Here is a 21,985-nt window from a genome sequence, read left to right as displayed (position 1 = left end):
ATTGCGTCGCAACATATATACGTCATCGTTCGTTTATTACGTCACAATTTCCGACGCACGTTGTTCGTTAGTTGTGTAGCAGTTAGCATTGAGCAGTGAAATCTACAAGTCTTCACATGGCAAATGGATGCAAAGACGTGCTGTTTAGCCGTGGAACTGGACAGGTACGTTGTTACATTAGTGACCATAAGATGACACATGCCGACCTCTGTAGGCCGCTATAGATTTGGTTAAGTTGGTGAGCTAGGTGGCTAAGCTAAAAACCTGAGTTCGCTTAAGTTTGGTAACAAAGAGGAAACTAACAGAAAAAAATAAACCAGACATCCACAATGTACCTGATGTGCTTTATTAGTCGAGATGGGTTTTTTTGTAGTACAGTGCATTGGACAGACATTACGTGAATTAGCTTTTTGCTGCTAAAAGATGATTCACATACTGTAGCATCTTTTCCACAGTGCAGGGATGCAAAGGTACCATGGCAGGTCAGATGTCAGGTTAGCTGCAAAAGTAAGGTCCACTGTAAAATTGGCCCGAGGATGAAACAAATCCAACCGAGAGAAAGAGTCTTGATGCAGCGTTTTGCACCTTATCTATATTATTTTGCATTGAATATGAAAGGTTTGTCAACACATTATTCTTTAATTTGCAGAGGCTTTAAATCTGTTCTATTTTCCAGAGTGACGATTCGGATATATGGGACGACACAGCATTGATAAAGGCTTATGACAAGGCAGTCGCATCATTCAAGGTAAAGTACGTGTTTTGGTGTGTGTGTGTGTGTGTGTGTGGGTGGGTGTGGATGTGGGTGGGTGGGTGCATAAAATATATATTTCGTTTTTTTCCGCTCATGTCATCTCTTGCTTTGTGTGCCAGACTGCACTTAAAGGTGAAGATGAGCCGGAAGCCTCCAAGAAAAACCAACCTGGAAAAAAACGCAAGAACAACAAAAAGAACCAGAGCAGGAAAAGAACCAATGCACCACCAGATAAAGAGGTGAGCAAGTGGAATTAAAGAATACACATACATATGGAGGAAGGTGGCTAGGGACCTAAATGTATGTTTGGCCAAGCCTTTTTGTTATTCTTGATTTAATTCACTTCAAATCAAAGACAATCAAAAGAGAATGGTTACACCTTGTTATGTTTTGTCACAGTGGCAGGTTGGGGACTCATGCTGTGCGTATTGGACAGAGGATGGCCAGCTCTATGCAGCCACCATCTCCTCCATAGACGAAAAGAGGGGCACCTGTATAGTTGTTTTTACAGATTATGGCAATGAGGAGGAGCAGAACCTTGAAGACTTGCTTTCAGAGATTTCTGAGGGCGATGAGGAAACCAATACCAAGGTAAAACAGTGTAAAATATATATAGATATGAGATCAAATGTATTTTATTAGTTTATTGTTACTTTCTAAGTAAAATATGGTTTATTAGTATTATTCCCTCATACAAAGTGCAAGAAAGTAAGAAAATTATGTTGCGTCCACTAGGGTTGCAACTACTTTTATTATCAGTTAATGTGATTATTTCCTAGATTATTGGTAAATTGTCTGGTCTATAAAATGCCATTAGTGAAAAATGCCTATCCCAGTTTCTCAAAGACAAAGGAAATGTCTTGAAATATGCTATTTTGTCAGTGAGAAGACTACTTTTCTGTTAGTCTCTGTGTTTTGTTTATATGTTTCTTTTCCACTGCTTTGCATCCGATACACTATTCCAGATATGAAGCTGTGCATGCTGCTGCTTTCCAATTTATGTTGTCAGTCCAAAACCAGACAAAATCTTAAACTGAAAGATATTCAGTTTAATAAGATGTAAAACAGAGGGAAGCAAGAAATCTTTGCATTTTCGCACGAAAAATTACTTAAGCAATTAATTGATTTTCAAAAATAGTTGGCAATTGTTTTTCTACCAATCGACTAATCAATTATTAAACAAATTGTTGCAGCTTTAGTTTCCAAGCAGCTAAATTTGATGACGTTACTGAAATTTCTTACTGGAAAAATCAGGGTTTGCTTTCAGTCCGTCAGAATCAAAGGGAAGGTGGTTTCTTCCACACTGAACATTTACAATTTTAATATTGATAAACCCCTTAAATATTACCTGGTAATATTTATACTTTATAAAGTACACCACAATTGAAAAATGAACACAACTATCAGCATGTGGGTAAAATTAGATTAAATAATACCCAGATTGACACACTGTCAATTCCTTAACATTGTTTGTTTTTATGTGGTTGCTATAGACTGAATATAATTGCAGGATATTAAAGAAAGATGAGGTTAGTTGAGGCAAAGTGAGATAAATGCCAATTCAATTATAGCACTTAATCTTGATTCAGTAATAACTCCTGGAATGCAATGATCATAACAAATTACCCTCTCATAGTGTAATCAATCCTAGGATTAAATAAACCACTTGCATCTTGTATGGACTGTAAATTAATTTGTCAACAGATAAATTGAAGGGTTTTTTCTTCAGTTTTCTCCTGTACCTTTTTTTTTAATTATTGCTGCTTCAAAAAACAAATTGTAATGTATTTCACATGTGTAGCCACGTCGGTATAAAAGAAGAAAAAATAAAGACTAAAGTAATGTGTTTTCTGCAATTAAGGTAAAGGAGGCAGAAACGTCAACAGAAGAGAGTGACAGGCCAACCACACCAAACCAACACAAGAAACAGCCGCACAGTAAACCCCAGAAGTCCAAGGCCCACAGAGAACCTCCTCCTATGTGGGCTCCTGGTTTCCCTGGGTTTCCTCCAGGTCCACCTCCCATGCATGCTTTCAGACCGGTAAGAACAAAAGACTCCTTATCCCTTTTCCTCATTAATCGGTGAGCAAATTAACTACTAATAGATTATTTTGATACATATTAGTACTTGAGTTTAAAAAGTTAGTATCAAGATTAAAAACAATTAAGACGTTGTAAATTCAGCAAGAGGGTTAGGCTCTTTGCTGCGGAGAAATGAATAATAGAATAAAATGTAGACAATAAAGCTTTTACAATGTGAACAATAAAACTAGAATATAAACAACAACCTCTCAGAGTTGGCATTTATAGCTGGGAGATCGTATCGGGTTGCAGAGAATTTAACTGGCGTTTATGTTAATAGTTCTACCCTCTGTATTGATGTAACTCTTATTAAAGTCATAAATAGAGAAACAGAAAAACATATTTTAAAAAGAATATTTATATCATACGCCTTTCTGGCAGGTTGTACATAATATACATAGAACTGAATGAGCTTAAGATTGCACTTATTTTATGTCATTTGGAGTTCACTGAGGAAGAAGAAAGTTGGGGTATGGCTTGGTAATACTAAGTTTACATTGTGTTGTTTTCAACCCTTTTGTGTCCTCTACCAGGGAGGTAGCAGACGATCTGGTGGTCACGGGCCTGTACCTCCTTCCTGGCCTCCCATGATGCCTTTTGGTCCACCAGTGAGTTAGAATATATCTGTGCACTAATTAGAAATGAAAGATAATGTTTTATTAGCGCTATTGGGTGTGCAATCTGGACGTAAAAAGCACACATTTGCTCATTCAGCTGGCAAATTGAGAAACAACTGTCAATTCAGTATATTGGTGATAGATGGCAAATGTTGTCAGCTTGCAGTGTCTGCATTGTGATCCCACTCTCTCTGCCTCAGATGATCCCTCCACCTCCACCGATGAGCCCAGACATGGTGGATGATGAAGCTTTGGGCAGCGTGCTCATCTCCTGGTACATGAGCGGATATCACACAGGATACTACTTGGTATGTGCACAGAAGCTAACTGACTTATTATGGGCTATAAAAGGGATTTACAGCTTTTATTTCGAGGTTCAGTCTCTTTCATTGTATAGTGAAGAGCAGTAGGCGCATATGATAATTTGGACCTCTTTTTGGTAAAGTTACTCAATTTTCACATCTTAGCTTAGAAGAGCCTTTTCATCAGATGCCTCCGGCTGCATATTAGGTGGGAGTCCTTGATTTTTAAAAGTGGAGCTGTATTGACATCTTATTCTTTTTACAGGGGTTGAAACAAGGACGCAAAGAAGCTGCCAATTGGACAAAACTGCACCACAAATGAAAAGACAAACACAAACATTTCATCGTTTCAGTTTCTCAGGACGTCACCTGGAGCAGCAGCCACCCTCCCTGTTGTGCCTGATGTGTGTTTTTTCTTGTTCCAGTGAAATATTATGATGATGAAGTGTACATGCTGTGAACAGAACGTTCATCAGAGCTCAAGGAGAAGAGTTTTGTATTCTTTGTAAATAGATTAAATAAAGGCTATCGAAGCACAGTTGATAACTTGCTCAATATGTTGTTTTTATTGTTCTATGGCATACAGGCACTGTTGTAAAATTAAACTTCATTGTGCAGCAGATGGCTGTGAATTATAGCCACTTGTCTTATAGTTTTCTTTAATTTTACTAATTGGCAAAAGAGGGAATTGTTATCCAGATATACATGTGACAGATTTGCTGATGTGTGGTTGTAATGGCAAGTAGTGTCCAGCAGAAGTCAGACTAGTATAATGTATTCACGTGGCAAAAAAAAATGTGGCATGAATACATAATGGTGTTTAAACCTGTACAGAACCACTGCCAAACTTTCTGTGCTTTTAATTGTGTGACTGCTGTACACTTGTATCTCTTGGCATGCTAAGAATTTGATTGGAAGCCAGACCTGAGTCTTGCTTTAGTCCCTCTGGTGCTTTCCACACAGTTAATTCAGAAAATCATTCCAGTATACGCGTTGCCTTCAAATTCTGTTTTCCCTGAGGTCTTCCCTCGTCCACCATCCAACATAGAATCGCATCCATCATAATGTTATTCACATCAGATGGGTGCATATTTCAGAGTTATAGTAAGCACGGTTTAACTGCAGACAGTGTGAATCTTTGGGCCAGTTGTGCAGCTTAATATTGATTATTTAAGCAATTGAGAACATGCAAGCTTTAAAATCATTCAGAAGGTTGTTTACATGTCAGAGAGAATTATAACACATTTTCATGGTATGCTTGTGTGGAATGAGCATTGGGTCCATCCTTTCTTAATAACTTTGTTTCAGCACAACCACTATTTTTTTTCTTTTGAGTTTTCCTGAAAACTGATCCCAGAATCTTTTAAGTTTAATAATGTAAGAACAGTAGAGGAAGTAGGGCGATAGTTACTGTATACGAGTGTATATTTAGAATATAGAAAACCACATGTAATTATAGTGGGACCAGCCGCAATCGTTCTGCTGAGCCTGTAGCGCTTTCATTCCACGAAAAAGAAGCCAAACAGATTTCCCATATTTTCTATACTGGTGATTTGGTGCCTGTTTACACCCACTCCTCTGGTTCTGAACTGGTCGGCAATTGATCATACACTGCATGTGTGTGTGTGTGTGTGTGTGTGTGTGTGAAAGAGAGAGAGAGAAACAATAGGATTTTGTGGTACCATGTAACAGCATGATTGTCTCCTGTTTTTTATATCATGTGATCTTCCTCCAGCTGCTCTGTAGCTGTTGCTCTCTGAGTGAAGAGCGCTCCCTTTGTTTGTGTACTGACTGTGGTCGGCAATTTATAGCCTACTGTGACTGTGCCAGTGTTGACTGCCGTATTTGATTCTCACTGTTGCAGTCACTTTTGTTTTTGCCTGTTTGTGTGGGCAAATGAGGGACGGTAACAGGAGAAAATGTAGTTTGTGGGATTTACAAATAGAATATGCACTATAAACGAGGGGTGATAAACCAGACCTATCTTTTCCCCACAGATGGATTTAAAATCTGCCACGGCAAAGCCTGCACATAAGCCCCTTGCCTGCCTGACTCTGCAGCAAACTGAGCTGCCCAAAGGGCTCGATGGAGCCCAGCGAGGAGTTAAAAGGGGGTCAGACCTAGCTTGGGAAAGCAGTGCTCCCCTCTGTGACTGTCTACCCCCTACTGACCAGAGCGGCATGAGGCGTGTAAACATAATCTGCATTTCACATAGTCCCTTCTAGGAAACAGACAGACATCCAAGTGGGATCACATTGCTGCATGAGTTATAGCGCCTTCAGCTGTTTACTCAAGCTCCCAACATCAACAAACATCCTGCTTTTAAATAAGAGACTTGGGGGGAGATTAGACAAACAGGGGCTGAACAAGCCCCTTTTCCCCTTTTCCATTGAGACCAAGCACCAAACACTCATTTCAGATCTACAGTCATCATTATGTTTAAGATTGTCCTGCAAACACCTTTAGCCTATTAAATAAGGAGAGTGAGTGTGGTCTGTGCTAAATCACTGGATCAAAGAGTATACAAGACTTTGATTTACAGTGAGCATAGTGCGCCAAACTGTTGAGTCATCTGGCTGCAAAAAGCATGAGAAATGCAACACTATATATTTCATTTTCTGTTCTGAAGAGCACAAACAAGATTGAATGATTGGCAGACAGACAACAGATTGCTGTACCAAGGCTGTTCATAAAGCAGACAAAAATGAGCAAAACATCACAACATGATACCATATCGCCTGACAGTCGATTTAATTGCCTACCCAGTGTTAATTAAAGCAGTTATATTGTAAACAGTAGGAAAATCACAGTGAGCAATGGCTCTCAATTACACAAACCCTGAATTTATCTTAATGCATTGATTCCCAGGCAACTCACTTAAGGCTTTTAAGTTGATCTATAGCTTTTGTGTAGCCTCTGATAGCTACCTCTCTCTTTAACACACTTCAAGTTGATAGTTTCAGGTGATACAGCAGGTCATGGCTGGTGCTACACCGTATCTGAATGTGCAGAAAACAGATGAATAGAGCCTTGTTGAACAGTGACTTCTTGCCACTGAGCAGGTCTTGTAATATCAGTGAACTGCTCAGTGAAAAGGAAAGAAAGGAGTTTTAAAATTGAAGAATTACAGGCAATAGGTACAAATGTCAGTGGGTAAAAGGTTGTGTGGGATGATCTGGTGCATTGCTTACTTGAACTTTATAGAATGAAAAACCACAAACACACACACACACATACGCACATCATTAAACACAGGTGGTTTTGCCTCTAGGGGTCCTGAATTGGATGCGAGTTCCAGTATCTGGACAAAAACTTCCTTCTTGTGGGACTGAACTAAACAGAGTTGTGGCATAATCTCATGTCATGGGGTTGGGACTTCCCAGCAGACCCCTGTCACCCTTAATGTGGATGTGACCTCTGTCTCAGTAAGCCTGATCCTTAATGACCTTCTGACCTTTCAGAATTCCACTCACAGCAGGTCCAGTAAAGTCCGGGTGCCGCCACATATCGTGATTCACATTCCTGCTGTATCTTCATGCTCTGTTGCAGATGCTCGTAAATAAAATGTTTTACCTTAAAGGCAAAGCCCATACCCCCTGCTTTACAGCCCGCAAAGTAGACTGCATTATAAATGGGGATTCTCAGAGGCCAAAGAGTAGCAAATAAGCAACACCTGAAACATATAAAAAAGCTCCTGGTCCTTTGACAGGTCAAGGTATCTGTTTATCTAGTATCTCCTTTATGATGAAGAAGCCGTGCACTATTAACCTTATCAACCCAGCTGGACTCACTGATGGATTCCTCATTCAGAAACACATTATTTGGCCAAACATCTCTGGCAGCCATATGTATTCGAGTGAAGACCTTTCAAATGCTTTCAAACGATATCAAATATGTCAGGTGGAACTCCATAGAAATTCGAAGAGTGGTACAGCACTAAAAAATAACATCTGTTTGAATGTATCACCCAAGGCAATAACTTTAATTTGTAAAGTAGCTTTCATTCATGCATACACTCAGCTCATTTAAACTATAACAGGAGCATTTGTAAGTAAGTCTTGGTTCTGTTTAACTAAAAAATTTAAAAGACACTTTTTTTCCCTTACCTGTAGTTTTATTTATGAATCTAGACTGTTTTTGTGTTGGATATATCGGCCATAGAGATTGTTTGTGGTGTTCAAAGCATCAAAAAAAAAAAAAAGCATTTGGAAAAACTAAACAGCAGTGTCTCTTCACATAAATCATGACCTGGTTAAGATCATACACTGTGTTGTGAGCATTTTCAAGATACAGTCTGTTGAAACACTCTGCAACTCACATATAAACAATTTAGGTTGATAAATAGCACTACTGGGCAGAGGAAAATATGTATTTTGGGCTGAACTTTCCCTTTACATTACTGAAACAACTTTAAGGGCATTTAAATAATCTTCCTTCTAAATATTGGAGTGCCAGGGTTCGATGTATATTGTAGCAAAGCACATTAAAATCAAACTGTTCTTGGTGCAATAATGTTCACTTCATCTTGTCTACATCTTGTATATATCTGCCCACATCATGTGTATATTATTTTTTATTGTTGATATTATTCTAAACTTTTATATTTCCCCCTTTGTTTATTTAATATTTATTAATATGTTTGCTTTACTGCCACTGCCTTGTCTATATTGATCCTTCTTTCCTTCTTTCAATTGTCCAGTTGTGGGACTAATAAAGGCATATCTAACCTCATATTATCCTTTGAAAGCAGCTGTATACTGCAAAGTATATATATATATGCCAAATAGCAGAAATGTATGTATACAGGTGCATCTCAATACATTAGAATATCATAGAAAAGTTTATTTTTGTCAGTAATTCAATTCAAACAGTGGAACACATTATATCGATCCATTATACACAGAATGAAACATTTCATGTCTTAATTTATTTAATTTCTTCTAATTATAATGATAATGACTTACATTTAGTGAAGACCTAAAATTCAGTGTCTCAAAAAAATTGAATATTACAAAAGACCAATTTTAAAAAAGTATGTTTAATATGGAAATGTTGGCCTCTGAAAAGTATGTCCATCTATATGACTCAATACTTGCTTGGGGCTATTTGACTTAAACTACTGGAAAATGACTTTTCCATGATATTCTAATGTCCTGAGATGCACCTGTATAATGTGTACAGAATGTATGTATATGTCGTATTTTTTACATTATTATTGTGTCTTCTCTATCTATGTTTCTGTACCTTGAACTGCTGTGACAACTAAATTCTTATCTCTTATCTTATCTTATCTTATCTTATCTTATCTTAATTTCAATTAAAGCCCTCTACATGTACTCTTTTGAGATTTTGTGAATGAAATAATCAAGCGTACACACGTCGGTCTGGTTTCATGCTTCATCCGTCCCTGCTGAATGACTCATAACAGGCCTACAATAGGTATGTGAGATGTTGTAATAGTAGGCTTAATAATCTCTACACGTCACTCATCGCCGGTAGGGGTCTCCGGATGCAGGACAGGACAAAGTTAGGTCCCAGCTCTACCACATGGGGTGTCACTGTGTCACCGCTGCACGCACAAGGGGCAGTGTTTGGGAAAGTGAAAAGTCAGCTGTGAAGGAAGACTCAGTTTTTTTTTTCTTCCTGTGAGAAGACTTGCTTCAGTCTCGGCTCGTACATCAGAAGAAACGTGTGTGTTTGATTCGGGGGCTTGCCTTAATCTCTCGGGAGTTTTCCCCCCGGTGGGGCCGTTTTGTGCCACCTGGATCTGCGCTGAGCTGTTAGGCACTTTTCGAAGCGATTCCTCCCTTTGCGCTCACTTTAACTTCGACTAATACGCTCTGCACAGGACTATCTGTGAAGTTGGCAGAAAGCAGAAGACGATGTTTTGCCGAAATCAAACAGCGAGAGCAACCGTTGCCCGCGGCTCTGCCCTTGAAATGGAGATACGGCGAGGGAAGTTCAGAAAGAGCGTTTTCCTGGAAACATCACAGGTAGACTCAGATTGTCCGCCACTTATCACCACCGTCTCACACACACATACACATACACGCAGCAAACACACACTGTGGGGAATTCTCTGTTTACAACTTTGACTGATCTCTCTCCCTCTGCAAACTAACTTATTTGGCACACTTTTAATCTTGTACTGAAGGCTTGTAGCCTGCTCTGCTTTGCTTTGTAGGATATTTTAATTAAACTGCAGCAGAGAGCTGTGCTGCTGCGTTCACGTACTCAAATTAAAGCTCTTAATTGCAAGCATTTCCAAACTACTTTGCATTTAACGCTAAACAAAAAAACCCTCAATATCTCTACTGAGATTTAAAAGTGTTTATGTGGTGCTCAGAAGTAGGCTGATAGTCACTTAAATGTGCTTTATGTTTTGTTCCATCTCCCTTGGTATTGTTTTAATATTCATTTTTCGTTTAATATTGTATAGTTTTGTTGTGATGCTGGCTCACTCAGATGGTTATTGCATGGCATTTGTTTTTCAGAATGACTCATTTTATTTTTTTAAATTGCATTATACTTTTGAAGAGATTTCTCATGAGATTAAAGAGATTTCTGCTTCTCTTGATAGCCTATCCACCTTGTTCAACTGTTCTCACACTCTTTGAGTAACACTGCATGAAGATTACACTGATAACACTGTACACAAATGTACTCTTCTGTAAAGCAATTATGCTCACTATTTAACATAATTTTCTTTACTCCAACAATAAAAAATGGGCACAGCAAAAAGGTGCACCCTAAAATAAATACAATTTAAATATGTGTTGCACTACTGATATTTAATTATTGGTGTAACAGCCAGAAGTGGAACCAGCCAGTGCAGGATGTGTGTTGGTGCATTTACACACATGCGCACAGGCTTGTGTTTAGAGACAATAGCAAAGCAAATTCAGTTGTTTGACTGTGGGGTGAAAAGTTCAACTAACCCCTCAACATCACAATCGACTGTGCAAATTGTATCAACTGACAAAAGATAATCAGATGAACATGAAAGAAAAACAAACTGAACAAACTTATTAAGATGATGTATATCTGCATAGTATTTTAAGTACTCAAAACATAAGGTGACTATAAATGACAACCATGTTTTTTAGTTTTGACAACCAAAAACTGATGCCTGGTTGCCAGCCTTGCAACAACCACCTCTACAAGTTAGCTTTGAGCCCTCTGTGTCTTTCAACTGCTTTAGTTTTGACTGTGGACAGTCACCCACAAGGGAATAGTAAAAAAAAGGCTGCATCCAAAAGTTGAGAACTAGGTCAGAGCTGTAGCCTGTGTATCCCTCTCAGCTGTTTATCACTGGATTAGAACTGGTACTCTTCATGCATGTTTTCCTCTTCCTCCCTGCAAAGCTCCCATGTCAACATCTGCTTCATATTAGCCACCGTTTGTCGGCAAAGCAGACGGGCTCAGAACCGACTTCCAATCCAACCCCTAATTATTTTTACTCACGGGCCACTTTAATACTGTTTTGATGGAAATTCCTCCCTCTGTCTATCTCCATTCTCTCCCTCTCCTCTCTCTCTTTACAAACACACACACTTGTCTGTGAGCTGTGGGTAGTTTGCATAATACTTTGGTTTCACTTGAAAGTGCTGGTATTTGCTTGTTCAGTCAGAAACACACTTTTAGGGGAGTTTGTGTCCGTTAAATTAAAAAGCACATTTAAGCTACACCGTTTTGGACGGTCCGAGAATTGTCTTGGTGATACGGACAGAAAGTAAGAGGGATGTGTGTGTGTGTGTGTGTGTAGAGGAGTGTATCAGGGAGAGAGAAGGAGTGGTGGATTCAATTGTAAGAGGATATTTAAGGAATGTTAATGGCGCTATATAGCAAATGGAAAAGATAGGGTATTGATTCTGTCTCTCTCCTTCCCTCTCCAAATCTCTCTTGCTTCTTCACCCTGCCCACGTGTGTGTGTGTAGGCATGCACATCATCAGCTTTTGTGTACTAGTTGTTTATAATTCATGTCACAGGAAAACACTAACACCCAGAGAGTCGGGCAAACTCGTATTGATGTGCCGTCACAGTAACCCAGATCTGGTTTCTGCACAGTTCATATCTGACACCTGAGCTCGTAAAAAAGGCCAATAATACATAACTCCTCCTGGAGGTGCAGTAGTGTTCATGATGTGGTTAAGTCTGAACAGTATCTCAGGCAGGGAATGAATGATCTCATGTGTTTCGGGTTTATTTTCAGATGGTGTGAGTTGATGATTGTCCCCAGGGTGTGCAAACAGTGTAAGCAATTTTCCTCAGAGGCACCGTGATAAGAGAGATGAGCAATGGCGCATGGTCTGTTTAAGACAGTGGGGGCTTTCATGACTTATCTTATATAATATTTATTTATTTACCAATTTGGCCAGTGGGCTCAGGTGAGGGTTAGATGAGGGGGGAGCAGAAGTTGACTTTTTTTTGGAGAAAAAATACATCCAAAGGGATAAAAGGGGACTGACCATGCATACACAGAACCACCACATCTTTTGATCAATCTTCATGGATATTTCACCCCTAACTTATATTACTTCCCCCTGTTTAGTCCCCAGATGAGTTATTTATCAGGGTAAAGACTTCCCTTCTTTTCACAACAACAATCATTGCTTCCTTAACTGTGTAATCTGCTCTTTGCTGGTTCTCATACAAGATTAATTTGTGTCTCTGCCTTTGTTGCCAATGCTAATGATCCTCTTTCAGGGACTGAGTCTTTCCTCCGGCTCTCTGTGTTCGGGCTCTGTCAATGCCACTGTGGAACCAGTCTGTGGCATTTCAATGAAGCAGGCTACCTCAGTGTGAAAGCACCCCATTTTCCCCATGCCAAGAGATATCACGTTTGTGTGTGTGCGTTCATTTGTGCCAACATTTGAGCCTCTTATGTAAATGTGTGTATGTGAAGGTGGTTTGTCTGGAATTTCTGGCGGTCAATGACATGTTATCAGGGAATGAAATGCACAATGCTCAAACAGCTGATAGAGAAAGTTGTTGGACTGAACCCAAGTGAGTAGTGCCAACTTTGTTTTGCAAACTCATTTGTATGTATGTGGGCAATGGAAATGTGTGTTCTGTAGAGAAAATATTGTTTTTTGGACTAGTCTCGCATAGCCAGACCTATCTCTGGAGTGCTGTGTCAGTGCTGGAGAGAGGGTCTGGCTGCACCAGTTACCATCCTGGAATATGGGGAAAAATGCTCTTGTTTGTTTTTATTTCTTTAAACCCATCACAACCGTCTTGGGCAGTGGTAAGCACAGGTCACAACGATGGACATGGGTGTATAAAGAGAATGTTAGAGGAGGTTCATTAAGATGAAAGTTGCACAGTGGCGCATGAAGCCAAATAAGCTCAAGTTCTGTGTATCAAAAGCCTAGATCTTCCATAAACCAATAACAACCTCTGAGGAAATCTGAGACTCAAACTAAAAATATTTATCCGTTCATTACAGATGGAAAGTCCCATCATGCAACACTGTGTCCACGTTCTAAAACTGTAAATAAACATTTGATGTCTTGAATTATTAAACCAGCTGATTAATAAACATATTTCTCTTTTTCTGTCTGGTAAAGTGAAAATATTTAAGGTTTTGTCAGAGTTTAAACGTTTTTTCCTGAGAACAGTCACTTGTTCTCAGGCTCATTCACATGTACAGAGGAAAGAAAATAACTCTGGATTCGGCTGTGAGTGAATTTCACAACTTTTAGGAACTAATGAAGAAGGGCTATTCAAGTGTTCATATTGGGCAGTTGATGTACTTTAAAAAAATGTATCCACTGATGTACAGATGTCTATTTCACGATGTAAGTCTATGGGGAAAGTCTTTTGGGGCCCTTGTCATCCCCTATTGGTAGTTTTAATTCCAACGTTTTGGCCACTATGTCAAATGGGCTTGAAAGCTTGGTGCTCTTCCTGGGGGCTTGGTGACCGTGCTCTTGCAAAATAGATAGCAGAGCTAGCAAAAGGGGAGGAGAATTCGTTCTCCAAAAGCACAATGGCAGGCTTATCCCACCAGTCTATATCCGGTGAGTCAGACTAGGATTGCCCTGTACATGCCCCCAGTCATCAAGCAAACCTAAACTCTTGCAATAGAACATATTCACAGCAGCGAACTATGTATAATTCATTAGCTTTAGAATTTAGCATTTAAGATGTTTGTTGTTAAAGGGATGCTTGTAGAATCTTTTGAATGGAGTAAAATAGGGTGTGGGGGGGGGGGGGGGGGGGGGGGGTTGCACTGTGTGTGTGTGTGTGTGTGTGTGTGTGTTATAACATCCCTGGAGGCTAGAGGCAAATGAAGCCAAGACTGCTATTATTAATCTACAGTCAGCAGAACCAGACTTTGAGGATTTCTGTGGACTTTGTGCCTAATTATGGCAATCAGTTATGTAAATGAAAGATTAAAATGTTTAAAATTATGCCTGTCATCCAATTTGATGTTTAGATGTTTTATGTCTTTAGCTCTTTATTGTTTCCATATGAATATAATTTCCAGTGTCTAAAAAGCAGCTTTGACAGTCTTTCTTTGTTTTGCTCTAAATTCCCCATTCTCTGAGGTCTGAAATCACTCTGCTGTGTGCGCATCACAAATTGACAGGGCAATATGGGCAGAGAGTGGAAGGAGAATGAGAAACGGAGCAAAAGATTATACGATCATACAGCATATGTCCAGAAATCCATTCTGCAGCCATCCTGTCGATCCTCTGCCCGCTGCTCTCAGTGGGAGCAGAGAAGACATCTGCTTTCTACATCCCTCCTCTGATCCACAAGGCCACCAGTGTGTCTCTGCACTCTGCTCTGTCTCTGTCCTCGTCAGCTCTGCTGTTTCAGTCGAAGCCACCCAGGCATGCAGTGGGAGCCCGGGCTAGTGCGGTTATTATTATGGAGGTGGGGATGGAATGTCCTGTATTTCAATTCTCTTCAACTTATTTTCAACTCAAGGACGGTCCCCGCTAGTCCACACCACTGTGGCCACCACCAGATATGCAGGGCCAGGAAGTGGTGAGATGTGTGTGTGATGACACACCCATCCACCCACACTCTCCCAGCTCGCAGGAGTGTATGGCAAGGTCTGGGAGGCTGCCATTTGTGTTAAGTAAAAGCTTTAACAGCTTTGGGCTGCGGTTTGGTTGGTTTTGGTGCTCTGCCCTTCTCCACCCTGTAGATCCACACACTCTCACAAGTAAGTATCCAAAACTGTGGCTTTAGTGAAATCTGGATACTATGGGTGTTCCCTTTGCTCAGCATATAGTATCGAAAAGGAATGTGTTGGTCACACCAATTGTGCCTAAACTCCTATTTTGAAGTCTGGGTGATGTGATGCAGTGTTTTTTATGCTTAGTCATACATTCTAATCAGAGCTTGGTTCAGCTAGCAATAAGTAGACTCATTTTTATTTCTCCTTATTCGCATCTGTCAGGTAAGGGGGAATGTTTTTGCTTTCATCAGTGGAAACGGATGCTTCCTGGTGTTATTTCTCCCAAGTCTGAGATATCGTCTAACTGATATGTTTTCTCCAGATGCCTGGATATATGGTTTATAGTTCAGAGGCAGACCTTGCACCGTAAGCAGCCTCATGTTCAGCAGCCTCTCAGTGTGGCTCCTGCTAGTGTTTAATGTGGCCTGGCAGAGGACTGTGATGAGCTAAGCCTGTTTATGTAAGCATATGTTTGCCTCCCCACATACACCGAGGGGGAGAGGTCATATAGATGTTGCCAGGACGCCACATTTGCCAGCAAGAGGAAGCACCTCAGACCATGAACCCATTGAGAAAAGAGCCGCTTTCAAGGAATGCCAAAGCTTCCCCCGTGTCTCCTTCTCAAGGCAGCTCTGTGTACCCAGAGAACAATGAGCAATCGCTGCACTGTAGCCCAAACCCGAGCACTGCGCTGGGGCATGAAGTGCCAAGCAAAGGGGCTCAGAGACCTGGGGGGTTCTTAAGAGTGGAGGCATTTTACCACATTTCTTCAACAACTACAGTGTCAAAGTTGCCAAGACTGGCCTACATAGAGTTCTGTGAAAGAGTTATGAAATGAGTTTTGTAGCCCAATCTTCCAAATTAGTGTGGGACTACCCAATAGTGCTTAAATCTGTATGAAGTCTAAAATGTGCGTGTGCAGCCTCAGGGCTTTCTGGCATGTTGAACACTGCAGGGGTGCAGAGGAGATGCCAGGGAAAAGTTTACCCCTTCTAAGACCCTTCCTCTCAAACAAAGCTTGGCCGCTGGAGATTTCTGCTTGGAGGCTTTCTTGGTATGCTGAGGGATATTTAAACTAGCAAATGTTTAACTTTTTTTTTATTACGCAGGCTTTGTGTATACATCATTGTGGAGCCTGGTTCCCACTCAGCCTCTGAGTGCTAGCACAAATGAAAAATTGTTTAATCTCCGTTTCTTCAAGCCGTGAGTAAAATTCAGCCAATGTCCTGCTATTGTTCCTATGGTAATGACTGGACTGTTTGCCTAATAACTTTAATGAAAGAGAGAACAAAGCATTACTGTTCAAATAAAGTATTTAATAAAGATTCTTTCACTTTTAAATTCACATACGCACATTCTTTATCTTTTTATGCAACAAGGCAAGGTTATGCTGTATTTTATTATTTAACACAATTGGCCTATTATTTGTAGGGAAATTTCATACATCAAATGTAATTCACGTAATGTCCTTGCCGCGAGGCAGTGATAATCTCTTTCGGTCTCTAATTTGTTAATTTTCACTGTGAGCTATCTGCACAACTGACAATGCTCATATACTGTGCGTTTGTTCACTTGTTGTTGGGCCTCAAAAGCCCTGAAGTTCTCTGTTCTTTTCTTTTTCATATGACACACAAAAACAACATTAGTGTCATACTTAGCGGATGTCGTCGGCCCTTCAAGGACAGCACTTTCCTTCACAGCCTTATCTTATCTAAGTTCCACTGACCAGACATGCTGGACTAACCATTTAATGTTTGGCTTGGAGAGTAGAACTGGCATCATGGCAGTAGAATTTCATGTTAATTTGAATTGCTTTTCAGGATGTTTTGACAGTTTTCCATTTTAGCAATTATGTTTTTACTCTCATTTCTTATTTGCTGCTTTTTCCCTCCAGTGTTCTAATGCCATTCAGTGATCTATTTCCCAATGTGATCTCACAGAAATATGTGAAATGAGCAAGGCCTCCTGACACTGCATTATGTGTTGGTGGCAGTGTGTAATGTCTTACAATTTAGAGCCACCACCCCAAAACTTGTTTTATAAATCACCAGAGGCCCCATAATACGATTTTATCCCGATACTTGAGTCACGATGCGATATTATTGTGATTTTAAGCATTTTGCGATATAGTGAGTATTGCGATACAATATATTGCAATTTAACCGTTTAACTGCATTTTGTGTCCACAAAATTAAATTCAATCAAGAACTCACTTCAGTCTTTTTATTTCTCCACAATGAGAGTCAAATCCACAGACTGACCAACAAAGTATTCAGTCAAATTGAACTTAACTGATATCAAACATGTATGGACGACAACAACAGCAGCATTTTCTCAAACTTTCCTCAACTTTAAGCTTCACTGCTCTGAATTTTTTTGAATGAAAAGTAAAAAAAACATTGCAGCATTATTATGACAACTTGCCAACCCAATATCCTGACCTACTCTAGATTCCTTAGATCTTCTAGTTTCATATGGTACCAGTATCTCCAGTATATTGCTAAAAGTGAGCCTGCTACGGCCTCCGGAAAAAAAAAATATATATATATTGCCATGCAAAATACTGTGATACTATGCTGTATCGATTTTCTCCCCCACCTCTAATTGCTTGGGTTCAAATAAGTGTGTTTGCACACTGTAATGTGCAAGTACAAGCTAAAATAAGTCTGTGTGTCCTATGGGACAAGAACAGCGGTCTCCTGGGTCATAGTCTTGTGTTTGACCCATCCATCCACCCCGACCTCCTCCCGACACGGACTTTGATTAAAACATATTTCTGTTGGACCTGGAGCTGTATCTGTCCACCGCGACAAAGGACCCTAATTAACTTTCCACTGGTATTGTTTCCATGGTGCCAGCAAGAAATTTTAACACATTTACGTGCCACCACCGTGTAATGCAGTGTTAAGAGGTCATTTCACATATTTATGTGTGATCGGGTTGCTATTTCCAGCTCCTCATTGCTGCAAATGGACACAGAGTCGACTGCCTCTGTGTGAGGGCCATTCATGTTTTAAGGCATAAGTGTTTTTGGCCGTGGAATGTGGTTAGTGGCCTGCGTCTCTATGTGGCAACTGGTGTCAGGGTGCAGTTTAACAGCTGAGGGTCTGCTGCTGATGTTGCAAGTGAGCCCCACCCAACCACACATACATTTTCTTGTGTGCTGGGGACTTCACTCTGAACAAGGGGTTAACAGAGAGAGCATTGATAGATAATAGACGTGTGTGTACATTCACACATACAGTAAATACACAGGAAGTGAGTTTAGTGTATCTGCTCGTTTTAGTATAGGTTTAGTTATTATATATTTAGTTTTACTTTTACAGTAGTTTGTTGGGGCTAAGTATAATGTTTCAAAAGTATGTAACTACATATATATATATATATATATATATATATATATGGCATCTGTATTATGTTTAAAGGGGACCTATAATGCTTTTCATTATTTTCTATCATTTGATTGAAGGTACAATGTCAGATGTTCTTATTAAACATAGCCAAAGTTATAAATATTGTGTACATGTGTAAAAGTTACCCCTGTGAGCATAATCCTCTGGCTTCAAACTGTTCTGAACAAAGCATTAAAGCATGTAAACATGTTCTAAAATAATCCCTAAACCTGAAAATTTGCATAACAGGTCCCCTTTAATGTTTAATCTCTGTGTCACTTTACTGTCTATTGTGAAGGAATTGCTGCAGTTAAACATTTTAGCTAAAAAAAAAAAAAAAACTAAAACTAAAAAAAAAACTAAAACTGAACTGACCCATTTACATTTAGTCATTTAGCAGACGCTTTTATCCAAAGCAACTTACAGGAAGAATAAAAGCAAACAATCAAGGTATAGTGCAAAAAGAAGAAATGCTCTCTGAAGAGCTGGGTCTTCAGGAGTTTTTTAAAAACTGACCCTTTTTTCTTTTCTTCATTATTCTTTTAATCAGCATGTTATATTGTTTAAGTTTAGTTTCATTTTATCTTTAGAGGATATATTTATATTTAGTGTCAGTTTACTAATAGTCGTTTTTACAGATTATTCCCATTTTATTTTCAGGTTTAGTTGACTATAATAACCCTGCCAGTTCACAGATGTGCGTTTACAACCCTCCTTACAGTTCTGTGGTATGAAAGAAAGCTGCTGTTTTGAACTTCTCATTAGTCATTCTTGATAGCTGCAGTTTGTCAGCCTCTGTCTCACACACAGTCGTGCACGCGCACACACTCACACACACACACCTTCAGACAGTGACTAAGCAGCAGTGTCTCCTTGAGCAAGGTCCATTGCATATTATCAGACATAGACAGGCTTTGTTCACACAGTGTGCGCTGTCCTGAGCGAGGCTGTCACTGGCAGTGACTCGGTTAAGAGACAGATGGAGAGATAGATGGAGGTGGTGTAATCACTGGATACTTTCCCACTCCCCCAGATGGGAAACTTCCTCCATGCATCATCAAACCTGTCCCATCCAGTTATCACCTTGGTTAGTGAAGTGGATAATGCTTTTGAATCGGAGTAACCCAGAACTGTTGCCATGCGAGTCCTTTCTTGTCTCCTTATTTTTTTTGCGTAACTCAGGAGAAAGAGATGACAATGGAAGGATTTAGGTCCAGCCCTTGTTTTAAGCTGGTTCAGAGAACATGAATGGCACTGAGCCGGTGTTAAAGAGCTATTAAAGAGACTAGATTAGCGCAAAAGTGATGTAATACAGAATGTGCGGTTTGTTCCAGATTAAAGATAATGAAAATGGATGACGTGAAAGAAACATACTACGGCTCTATGCCGCCTCTGTGAGCTTTCACGTTCTTTCCCTGTTTCATTCTCCCCAATCTGTCAACCTCAACGCCTCCCTCTCCCAGGAGAGCCATAATATGTGGGCCACACCACTTCTTTGAGGCTCAGCTCCCTTGATATAGCAGGAAAATTGGTCTTTTTTGTCATATACTGTAGGGCTAACCCACTTTCCTGATCCAGATTACACTGAGGAAGTCCTCCTTTGTCTTTACCTCAAGACAGCGATAGAAGATTACTGTTTGTTTTATGTCTTTTTATCTCCCAATCTATTTTCACTGTTTGTCTTTGGATACACGCCCCACCAGAGACCTTAACCTAAACCTATCGAGCCCGGCGCTGACAGACTGTAAAACACAACTTGACTGCATCATGCCAAAGGTATCTCCTTCCTGCGAACATAAGACCCCCACTGTGTACTGCTCTGTTAAACATTGACAAAAAGACACCCACATACACACACAGATTCCTATGTGTGGTTTCATTTACAGTCCAGGACACTTGTTGTCAGACCCCTTTGACTTATCACAGAGGGCTTAGAAACATGAGAAGCTTTGTCTCCATGTGGTAAAATGCCATTCTCTGACAAACTCACCATGCTGGACACTCGTGAGAAATAGTTGCAATTGTTGGGCTCATGAGACACATTTCTTTTATTTAACTTTTTTATTGGAATTGTCAGTACGCAAAATAAAGGTGACACTGGTAACAGACAATGCAGATATGTCTGAGATAGGATAGATGGATAAATTTATTGATAAATAGATAGATAGACAAGAGTACACAAAATATTAAACATACCACGACACAACCCAGCAATAGACATAAAAACTCAACAGTGTACAACATTGCAGTTGATTAATTAGCAGCCTGATTAGATACACAATACACCCATTGACCTTGAAGTAGTCATTATCTTCAATGACTGTATGGCACAGGGGATACATGGCTTTTTAGAAATGTTACATTTGTTGTGTTTTTCCTACATTTGTATGGAGATGCAAACCAAACAGGTTGATGATGGACTACAGTTGAAAAAACAAGAAACCTCTTTCAATGAGACAGCATCGTGGATGTATTCAGTGTGACGTCAGACATTGGTTTTTGGACTACTGCTAGCTTTGATTAATTAACAAGGTGCATTTGTAATTTAAAATTAACAGCCACCTCATTAGAGGGTCTTTTATTTTAACTGAAAGCTAGACATGTGTAGCCACACCCTGAAGCTTACCCTTCTTTGTTGTTCATTTTGCTCTGATTGGGACCATAATTTACAAAATGAACATCATGCTGTATTAAGAAGACTTTAAACTATCAATTTAAACCATAAACTCACAAGAAAAATGTTATATGAAGAGAGAAGTAGGGTCTTTTTTTTACTGACCTTCATACAATCTGACTTCTTTTTCCAACCACTGCTAGCCATTAGAAAGAACGCAGGTTAAAGCCACTTGGGCATTGGTTTCACTTTTCAGACCTGGTAGTTTCTGCGTTGGTAGCATAAGCCCAGATGTGACAAAGAGTCACTTTGTACTCTGTGTGAATCCATTACAACAATTCACTCCAAGTTTAGCCTGTAACTTCACCAGGGACACGTCATTAACCTTCAATTCCACATGGCCATTAAGGCTGAAGAATATGGGCCATGTCGATGTCAGCGTACTATCCTACATCTTTTCCATTGCTCTCTCTATTCCAGTCTCCTCTTTTGTTTTTTCGTGGACAAAGAGGCTTTTTATCCCTCGCTCGCATACATTACATACCTACCTGGCTTTATTGTGAAATAGACGGAGTCAGGGCCTCTCTTTCATACAGAGGAATGCCCTGTAAAAGGAATCAATGTGGAGGAATGTGCATTTGTGTGGTGGGTGGATAGGTGTGTTGCACATGCCTGCTCCTGCTCTGATTTTGACTATTGTTATCATTTTGTGCAATATCACCGAGTTACAAAGCGATGAGTTCAAGCGAAGTCACCTACATGCTCGCTGTGAACTGTGTGTAATAACCAGCTGCTGGTATTTAGCTGATGGATGTGAGTATTGTATTGCAGCTCTGTCTTTTTAAAAAAAGACTCTCAGTACCAAATAATTTAGCACAATATTGAGGCTAAACAGTATCTTGGAGGAAAAGGGCAAAGGGGCACAACCATCAATGATGTTGCTCTTTGTTTTGATGATGCTGAGCAGGTGTTTGGCTTTATGAGAGCAGATGGGTCTATTATGCATGTCTGCCTTCCCTGCATGCTGCA

General features: G+C 39.9%; 2 protein-coding genes across 6 annotated transcripts in view; both read left to right on the top strand.

Moving 5' to 3' along the window:
- Positions 1–22: 22 nt before the first annotated feature.
- Positions 23–4,301, top strand: smn1 (survival of motor neuron 1, telomeric). Its single transcript, XM_059337109.1, has 8 exons — positions 23–164; positions 677–748; positions 874–993; positions 1,154–1,345; positions 2,616–2,795; positions 3,370–3,444; positions 3,654–3,761; positions 4,021–4,301. Exons 1-8 carry the CDS (start codon positions 117–119, stop codon positions 4,075–4,077), a joined length of 852 nt encoding a protein of 283 aa, XP_059193092.1. The 5' UTR covers positions 23–116; the 3' UTR covers positions 4,078–4,301.
- Positions 4,302–9,357: 5,056 nt separating this feature from the next.
- The window catches only part of rtkna (rhotekin a), a 71,589-nt gene continuing 58,961 nt past the window's right edge, over positions 9,358–21,985 (top strand). For all 5 annotated transcript variants that reach the window (XM_059337099.1, XM_059337098.1, XM_059337103.1 and 2 more), the window contains exon 1: positions 9,358–9,748. In XM_059337099.1, coding sequence (XP_059193082.1) covers positions 9,638–9,748 — 111 coding nt within the window. In that variant the 5' untranslated portion in view covers positions 9,358–9,637. The remainder of the gene's footprint in view (positions 9,749–21,985) is intronic.

Source organism: Centropristis striata, chromosome 7, assembly GCF_030273125.1.
Source record: "Centropristis striata isolate RG_2023a ecotype Rhode Island chromosome 7, C.striata_1.0, whole genome shotgun sequence".
NCBI lineage: Eukaryota > Metazoa > Chordata > Actinopteri > Perciformes > Serranidae > Centropristis > Centropristis striata.
The sequence above is the reverse complement of the archived record's forward strand: the minus strand, read 5'-3'. Positions and strand labels throughout refer to the sequence as shown.

Excerpts from the sequence above, each read along its gene's own strand:
- smn1 (XM_059337109.1), top strand. The coding sequence starts at position 117 with ATGGCAAATGGATGCAAAGACGTGCTGTTTAGCCGTGGAACTGGACAG. Across the intron at positions 1,346-2,615 it reads ATGAGGAAACCAATACCAAG|GTAAAGGAGGCAGAAACGTC; the intron begins GTAAAACAGTGT and ends TCTGCAATTAAG. Across the intron at positions 3,762-4,020 it reads ATCACACAGGATACTACTTG|GGGTTGAAACAAGGACGCAA; the intron begins GTATGTGCACAG and ends TTCTTTTTACAG.